The sequence below is a fragment of the Bombus vancouverensis genome, chromosome 8, assembly GCF_051014615.1.
Source record: "Bombus vancouverensis nearcticus chromosome 8, iyBomVanc1_principal, whole genome shotgun sequence".
NCBI lineage: Eukaryota > Metazoa > Arthropoda > Insecta > Hymenoptera > Apidae > Bombus > Bombus vancouverensis.
In genome coordinates this window covers 11925262-11934601 of record NC_134918.1, presented here as the reverse complement: position 1 = coordinate 11934601, position 9340 = coordinate 11925262, and the positions used below count along the sequence as shown (strand labels likewise).

Below are 9340 nucleotides of genomic sequence, written 5' to 3'. Positions count from 1 at the left end.
AAATTATACAAATAACACACAGTTTTGCAAATACTAAAAGCCATATACAGCTATTAGCATCTTAATGTTTAACAAACTATTTTTCATTAGTTTAATTTACATATAATATGCAACAGTTGAAACACTAATAAAGGATCATAACTCCCTTATTTAAGTTCTACAAGTTATACGTTTAATTAATATAATGGAGAGAATATACATTTATATACAGATAATACATAAAAGTATATTGAAAAATCATTACGTCTATTTGCATATCGAGATATACTATAGCTAGGAACACGATATCACTAAAAAGCGAATTCTTGAGAACTATTTAGCACTAGCGACTGAAACTTTATCAATAAGTGGTTAATATAAGTTGTTCTGTAACAAAGCGTGACATTATCGCGTTAAATTAATCATGCTGCTACAGATTCTTTTTTCCTTTTGTAAAGAAGTATTATCGTAAATGATGATTTCCATAAGTCGCGTAATGAATGTAATTTTTTTTATTATTTTCTGAAGTAGCTAATCGAAGCACGGCCCCTCAACCCACCATTTTTTTTTTTTTTCAAAAAAAGCTCAAATTACTTACCAGAAACTATTTTGTTGGCGTCTGCGATCACCCTCTGTCGTTTTTTGTCTTTGTCGTCAACTTCATCGCGTGACTTTTTGCTCATCGTATCGGCAACGTGACATTTGTGTTCGAGAAATTCGGCCATTGTGTCCCCTAATTCTTTCTCCTCGCTTGCGTATTTATCTTTGATGGGGGTCGAGGTTCCATTGAATACAGTGCCGTTTGTGATCGTGACATGCTGTATCGCTGTTAAGTGCGAAGAAAATGTGATTTAAATGCCGTGAAAAATTCAGGCTTTGTTAAAGCGCCAAAACAATATATACAGGAGAAGAAGGGGATCTGTTAGAGAGTATTATCACATAGCCTGAATAGACAACAATTTAATAACTATAGAAATCGATTTTTAATTTCGTAAATCGTTATTGAGAAAAGAAACAATATGTGTTTCATAAAATATCGCTGAAGTTTCTGAAATGAAACTTATGAATGTGCAACTGCAGCAAGTATGGCGCTATGTAAACAGATGTTACAAACAGCGATATCATTAATGTGCCTTCTAAGAAGTGTGAGGCGAAACTTATGATTTCACATACTTTTTCTTAGCAATGACACGAAAAAGGAGCCGGCGTGTTATTCATAGAAATAATACAGGCAGTGATGTCATATCCTTTCTGGTATTGTAATCGGACAAGTGTAACGTTAAACGTCATTCAATTTCAAGAATACTTTCTTTATCGTATCAGAAAGAGTTTAATTTAGAAATTATAATTACTTAAATCACATAATAAAAAGTACATACATGTATCGCGTTTAGTGTCACTGATATTCAGGTCTTCCATAGATCCAGATTCCTAAGAGCAGAATAAATTACTTCGATAAAAATGCGCTTTCGAATAAAATAATAAAATACATAACTTTAAAAATAGAACATCGATGTAAAATATAAATTACACCGTGATACTAATTGTTTCTCCAAAATACAAACCTTGCTTTTGTTAAAATCATCATAGTCAGGATTCATCTTTGGATCCATCGTTGCATCACGGCGAAGAGAAGTGTCCCTTGAAGGACCCAATTCTTCTTTTAAGGAATCAAATCCAGGTTGATCTAATCGAACTCTCGCGACGGCCTTTTCTACGTCATCAGTGACCAATTCGACATTGAATATACACTTTCTCACAATGTCCTCGCGGCCAATTTTGTTCAATGCTTTCTCCAAAGTATTGCCTACACATACAAATATAATTTTTAAATAAAGCAATAAATAATAACATATACACTTCCGCCCATAAGTTTGGAGCGTGTTACGATATCAACAGAAGTAATGACTTTTTAAGCAAATAAATATTTTATTTATAATATTATTCTTCCATAGTAAGCTGTAATTAATTCTATTTAAAGATGAAAGTTAGAATTATAATATTTTTATTGTTTTATTTTATTATTCATCATCGCTAAACTATAGTTTAGCTTTAAAATGTAGAATTATTATATTATTACTCTAAACGTAGAATTCTTATTGCTCAGAAAACTACACGAAAAAGATTGTATCGTCGAAAGAGCAAAAGGTAGCCCAATCTTTTGAGCGGAAGTGTATGTTGCAATCTTAATATTCTGTTAGTTTCGATTAAGTTTTTATTCTTTTAATTAAAGGTTTTAATATTTCTTTGTTTTTATTACACAGAAGTACACACATCTTTCTGCAATAATAAAGGAATAAAAATAATAGTGTAGTATCGTGGACGAAAGGCCTGGGAAATATCGGACGAACTATGAACAGTGTCGCGAGAGCCGGGGCGCCGTCGGGCCCATCAATGTGTCATCGGTCTTTTCAAGTGCATAGTTTCGTGGAAAAGACCTACGTGACCCTGGCCACGAGCGTCTGCAGAACACGTGTGCGGTGGGCCTAGGAAAAGGGCAATGGAATGCGACAACAGTGAGTCGAAAAGCAGAGTGCGAGTCGGGAAACAGAGCGCGAGTTGAGAAGCAGAGTGCGAGTCGAGGAGCCGAGTGCGAGTTGAGCGGAGACGGAGGTTGCGAGTGGCGTTGCCGAGAGAGTGTGGATTGCGCTGTGTTCTGTACGTTTGGTATGAATAGTTCAAGTTAAGCCACAATCGTCTCTTCTGTCCGATTAACATCTCTATTGTCCACGTTTTGTAAACATATTACATCACGATATTACAATAGTTATATTATTAATCTGAAAACTAGCAATTTTTACTTATTAGATATATCATTGAAAATACAATTACAATTTAAATACTTGGAAGCTATAATCGCGGTTTTATTTGCGTATTCGCTCTAAACACAGAAATGTAAACGTAAAAAGATTGAAGCTTGATACGAGAAATTATCGAAATTAAATGGTTGTAAAAGATCGCCGTACAACTGATAAAATATTTCTGTCAATCCCGTCACACTTAGCAAACACAAAATAACGCTGACGTAACAACAATATTAAATATGTATTTATGCTGGTCGTGGAATCAGATACCTAACGAATTCTTTTCTTTTTCTTCGGGTGTAACACAGAAATTCTTTTACCGTCCCAAACGTATTATTTTCGCATGAATAATAACTTTTTAAAAATAATTGGTCAATCTCACAAACTAAAGAAAGTTTATTTATATTCACGTCACTTCAGAAGAACCTTAAGGATGTATTTTCCTTGCTAATGATTGTCCTTGACCTAATACAGACCTGAAGTTACAGTAATCTGTCGTCTTGGACAATGTGGCCGCCTAAACAATAACGACAGTTCACTGACGTACGTGTTAGTCGCTTCGTTTTGATATTCTTGATATAAAGATATAAACATTTTTGCGTTTATGCCCTCGAAAAAATAAAATAAATAAGAACGTTCGAATAAATTGAGCAGATTATTATAGGAACACGGAACTTGGGAAACGACCGAATGCACTGTCACTTTCACTGTATTCTTCTTGAGGTGGCGCGTACTTCTGTTTGTTTTAACCGATTGCAGAACAGAAACGATGTGCTACGTGCATTTCTGCTGTATATCAGCGTCATTAATACTGGTAAAAAAAGAGGGGGAAAGCAGTCCATAGGTTTATGTCAGGCATAATAATGCAGGATGAGATCACCAACTACGTTGCTCCTCAGATTCCACGCGTCTTAGTCAAACGCGCCTGCCTGATTAATCGACCTTGCCAAGAAACAGGTTCTGTTTAAATTTTACTATATATTACTATATCTAATGTTTACCAACGGACATGACTTCAGGAAAAAGAGCTATTCTATTAAGATTTATCCTGACGCGCAAAAATGTTGAAAATAAAATTATTTACGAAGAAAATCTGAAGTAACTGAAACTGAGATAACCGAATTAATCGGAACGAGATTGTAAATATAGCTTAATGAAAATTTCGAAGTAAAAGCGAGCGAATGGTAGAATTATTAGAACTCCAAGAACTGAATCATATCGAATCGAATTGAACTGTAAGTGTATTTATAAAGATGAAATAATGGAAATCAGAAACAGAGTTTCGACATCGACAATACTTGTTTCGTTATCGCTCAATTAATGAAACTCGTCAAATAATGACTAAAAATATAAATGATCATCTTGAGTTATGAGTCTTATCGTATATTTAAAATTTCTCTTTGGTCACCAAGTATTCAGATGTTCAAAGTCTATTGGAACGTCCCAGTGAATATGTTACTCGCGTAAATATAATCGACTATTCATCGATAATACTTTCGAGAATAAAGATACGATGGTCTCATTAATAAACAATTCTAAAAAACATATTTAGATTGTCAGTATATAAGTTTGTAAATATGATAAAAATCTTGGCATTCGAGTTAATTACGGAAAATAATTGCAAGATACACAGTGTTATGAAAACTTATGTCGACGTTATATAAAGAGCATCAGATGATACGAAGAAATCGGATTCAACATGCTGAATGAAATTTTAGATTTTAAATATTCAAAAACAAGATCGGTCGAAAGCGATATTGTATAACGCTTATAAAACTTACCTGTAGCTTTGTTTCCATTGCTCTGCCAAACTTTAAGCATCGCTGCGGCTTGCTGGGCTGGTTTATTCGCATACTCTTGTTTAATCGTTGATACCTCGTTTGGCGGAATATTTAACTCTTCCGCGAGTTTTTCCCAGTCTTTATCCAACAGATTTGCGATATCAGTCAACCGAATGGTTGCTCTGTGAATAGCATCTGGACGACCTACAGACACAATTAACGTCAGTGATTCATACAAGCTCGGATTTCGTAATCAGCGTGAGAAATTCACGTACTTATGCCACCGTCGCGTAGAAAACTATAATTCTTCGACAGCTCTAACAAATCCACCTCCGAGGCAGCGGGTTCCGAAGAAATTTTCTCTGGCAATAAAATATTTAACGTGCAAATCGGCGTCTGTGGCAACTCGCCCTTAGGAACCTTCGGCTCGCTCATGAACATTATGCGACCCATCATATCCGCAGCGTCCGGATCCTTTATTCTCGCCGTGAACGGAACTCTATTCTCTTTGAATGCTCTGAACGGTAATTGAAGCTGTTCCCCGCTCTTCAATACTGGCACAAGGTTACCCGAAAATTCCATATACTGTGTTTTACCTTCCAGTACCTATGGGAACGTTTCCATGGCGATTAACGCGTGTTAACAATGCGGTAATTACAACGAGTGATTCACGTAATTTCTTATGTACATATGTGTATTTACCTCGACGTCTCGGCTCTTCGCAACTTCCGTGAAGTGCTCTTGATTTTCTAAAGTCTTATCTTCTTTATCGTCGGTCATACAAAATACGCGCAGCCTTGCCTCCAGTGGATCTACTCGCTTTGCAAATACTACAAATCTGAAGACGAAATAGGTATCGGTAACATTTCCTGTCTAAACGTGATTGTAATCATGCAGGTAAAACGTAATCGACTTGATATTGCGAAACAGAGTCTGCGCTGATCAAAAACACTATCTCTTTCTACGGTATATATTATAAAAATCGGAATTCTTTTTCTATAATAGAAAATTGGTGTTCGAAGGAGCAGATACATGGAATGAAATGAATATTTCTATGAATAATCGTCACTAGGCGATGCACTACTCAAGCTAAGCGAGCTCTCTCCTTACTCGTCTTACCCCGGCATAGAAACGATATCCGATTTTTAGAAGAAATGTTCTACCTGCGATTACAGTACGGATTATTTGTCTTTTACACGATTAATATTAGGTACATCAAAAACGTACTTAGCCATAAAAGGTACATGTGTCGCGTGTGTGTATAACTCCGTAGCCATTTTCGTGGCTTCGGAGATATTCCGACAATCCATTAACCAGAAGCGAGCAGATACCGTGGTAGTAAAGGAAACGCAATCTTTCACGAACGTCAATGGCGTCGAACCGGTGACATCCTCCCAGACTGCCCGAGACTGACCCCCTGAACGACATATATACCAAGTCCAATAACATTATTAAAATATGTCCGTGCTGCGAATGGAGAATCGGCAGAAGTGATATGTGTGGGATATCAAATCCGATGCGACCGAGATTAATTACAATACGACGCTTTTAGCCCGGGATATTCGCGTCTGCCCTTTGATTGTCGAGTATTTTGTACACTACGTCTTCTACGTTCTCTAGTTTCGTAATGGAGTAAAGAATAATTAAAGATTGAAATATTGAAAAGAAACTTAGGTAAATGAAATTGAATAAATCTGCAGAAGCCGTTATAGAGAAAATATTGTTTAAGAAAACAATCGAAGGGCTCGTACAGTTACATTGGAATTGCAATACATTGCAGTGGGAGGAGTTAATCTTGCATTCTGTGTCAATGTTCGTTTAAGTCGTAATTAGGACAAGCAATAATCTTAAATTCCTCTCATAAATCAGATTATCGTGACACTAATACCGGGCTTAAAGTATCAAGAAATGCGAATACTTATTAATATTGTTATAATAAGAAACTTTTCATTGTCGGAAGATATTGCGTAAAAAAAATATAATCGTATAATAAATATGTAAATATAATTTTCTTTTGTAAGATATAAAGTAATTAGTACGACGAAGACTACGTCATTTCATGTTGATTCAATGATATCCAAATGAATTTTTTCACTTTTAAAAACAGGAAAAATTTACATATTTGAACAATTAATGTCCTTGCGTGACGACACGAACAGGAAGAAAAACATTAAAACAGGACAGTTCTCTTTTGTCATACGAAACCAGTAAAAGAGAACCGGTAAAATTTGTATTTAATATCGGTCACCATAAGTGCGTTGATGTACGTGCTGTATCGTGTGTGTGTGGTAATGTAAGAACCAAATACACGCTGACCGAATGATAATGCTTGCCAAATGAAAACAAAGCGTCATACATTGGAAACCGCGCAGGAAGCAAACGCGACTCGTGTGAATATGCTTTTAAATAGTAAATAAGCGATAAAAGAAAACAAAAGTGTGTAAAATAATCGTAATAAAAATCGCGACGCAATGCATGTCGAAAACATATCTTCCTGCTTTTTTTTCCTTTTTTTTCTTTGATCGTATAAAATGTATTAAATGTTTTTAAAATGTTTGATAATTTGTCAACCAAACAGAAACGAGAATCTCGTCAAAATATTTTTATAGTAACGTGTGGAAAAATCAAAATTGAGTTTTATATACTCGGAAAAGCTTCGTTATACACATGTAAAACTTGTAAATAAAATAAGTACAGCGTGACTGTAACAAACGGTAAGATTAAATAGACAATATTGTCAGTCTTTGTATCGGTAACGTGTCGTATGATACATATTAGAATGATCTAAAAGTACATATATTTTGGGAACACAATTTTATAGAAGTTATAAATTACAAGCCTAATATCGAAGCGGTTACCAGTCAAACGAATGTGCTGAAACAAAAACTTTTGAAGTTAACGCTTACAATGAGCTAGGTAGTAAAATTTTATCTACGTTAATTAATAATCCATACCTAAATGACTCAATCCTAACAATATGCAAGCATTAACAATGAATCACAACAAGATATGTATACAACAATGGTACTCAACGAAATGTTTCTATGAAACATGCAGCTACCATCTCCCTTTTAAATCTCTATCCGAAGGTCTCCGGGACGTATTAATTATAATCGTACTTAAATTAATCTCCTAGATAACATGTACAACCTCCTAAATATTAAATAAAACACTCCAAACCTACTTCTTACATCGCATACCTACGAGATCAATAACAGAATAATTATTCTAACGAGATACAAAAATATCGTTAACGTAGTCCCGATGACCTGAGAACAGACGAAGATGCCTACCGCCCGCGCCATGCCTACTAAACTACAAATTGATCTTCGAATGCGTAAGAAGTCTGATAAGAGCATATATACACCAAAGGTGTTGCGGCGTAACAGTTTCAGCACTTATCGGTAAGAGATTTTCCAGTAAGACGGTACGCTGCTCTACAATATTACGTGCAAGCATATATTACCAGTTATGCTGCACAGAAGTCTCAACGTCGGTGCGTCTCCTGAATATTGATTGATCATGCCTTTGTTGGCTGCTTGCGGCACCGGTATAGTTAAGGTTATCGGTTTGTGGAATTTTCTTCGCCTTGGCTCAACGGTTACGATTGGTGATACCGCCACTCTGTTACCAAGCAACTTGGCTACAAGATCTGCTGGTATTGGATGTGCCTAAATAATAATATCGTTTCTTTTTAATTTATTCCAAGTTATGTCACAGATTGTATTTGATGTAATTGATTTTTCAAATATTCTATTATATACTACATGACGTTCATCCGCTTATATCAAATTGTTCAATAACGCATGAATGTATATGGATACTTATTACAGATTCTATGTAGCTTCTATGCGTAATCTTTACGACTACTATAATCGTATATTATAATCGCATAACACATAATACATTCATAAAAGATTTTTGCAAGTGTTTCAATATACTGTACGTTGGTATGACTTAACCATTCTATTTAATAAACTAAATTTGAACGCCAATTAGATACCTCACTGTTTTAATTTTAATTTTAGTTTTCAAAAAATAATGAAAAGCATCGAGAAGAGAATAACCACCTGCAGTCCAACTCTGATCTTTTTAGTAAGAGCTGCTGGTGGGAAAACAGCCTGAACTTGTGGAACAGCCGATGAAGAAACTGTACCACCTTCTGGCCCAACTGCATGAACCTCTTGCCTGATGCGAGACACTACTGCGAAGTAATGTGGGAAGTCTGCAGTGAGTATCCTTACAATTCGGGAAGTTTGGAGATCCTCGAGCTGGCTTAATTCTGCGAAAATATTTATACATATTTCGTTAAGTTACTTACACAAGTAACGCGAAGAACTTAAATATTTTTCAAACATAGATCTTGCTAACTATCCTTATTCAAAACATTTGCGAATTGCATTATATACTCTTGTTTATAAACTGTGAGCTATTTATAACGGATATAGAGCAAATAACTAGTTGTTAAAACACTTAATAATTGTTTACATCAACAAACATTGGCAAACATTGATTATATGCTATGCTTTTAAGTATTGGTTCTTGTTCAAGACTCTCAAGATTCCAATTGCACATTAGCGTTTATACTCGAGTCATTTCCTGATATACGAAAGAGTATAACATGTGAATACTATTAATATTATCTCACTCTCAAGATGTTATCATTTGATACCTAAAATCTTCCTACTACTTTTTAGATGGTTGGGCTAGTACAAACAAATGGAAATGACGATTAACAGATAAGACAGTACTTTAGTAGCACTTTGTGAGATAGAT

At 35.2% G+C, this 9340-nt stretch overlaps 1 protein-coding gene and 1 long non-coding RNA gene across 30 annotated transcripts in view; one reads left to right on the top strand and one right to left on the bottom strand.

Moving 5' to 3' along the window:
* The window catches only part of LOC117155929 (uncharacterized), a 92274-nt gene that overhangs the window by 27646 nt on the left and 55288 nt on the right, over window positions 1-9340 (bottom strand). For 22 of the 29 annotated variants that reach the window (XM_076620481.1, XM_076620483.1, XM_076620501.1 and 19 more), the window contains 9 exons: window positions 8635-8846; window positions 8031-8235; window positions 5792-5990; window positions 5267-5402; window positions 4840-5170; window positions 4565-4768; window positions 1545-1786; window positions 1359-1410; window positions 578-805 (listed from right to left, as the gene is read on the bottom strand). In XM_076620481.1, the coding sequence (XP_076476596.1) occupies window positions 578-805; window positions 1359-1410; window positions 1545-1786; window positions 4565-4768; window positions 4840-5170; window positions 5267-5402; window positions 5792-5990; window positions 8031-8235; window positions 8635-8846 (1809 nt within the window). Of the gene's footprint in view, window positions 1-577; window positions 806-1358; window positions 1411-1544; window positions 1787-4564; window positions 4769-4839; window positions 5171-5266; window positions 5403-5791; window positions 5991-7489; window positions 7534-8030; window positions 8236-8634; window positions 8847-9340 lie in introns of those variants that run through there. The other 7 variants (XM_076620505.1, XM_076620504.1, XM_076620502.1 and 4 more) reach the window with 2 other exon arrangements.
* On the top strand, window positions 8169-8720 carry LOC143302994 (uncharacterized). The gene is made up of 3 exons (XR_013058918.1): window positions 8169-8296; window positions 8398-8506; window positions 8593-8720. It is a non-coding gene; the product is annotated as an uncharacterized LOC143302994 (long non-coding RNA).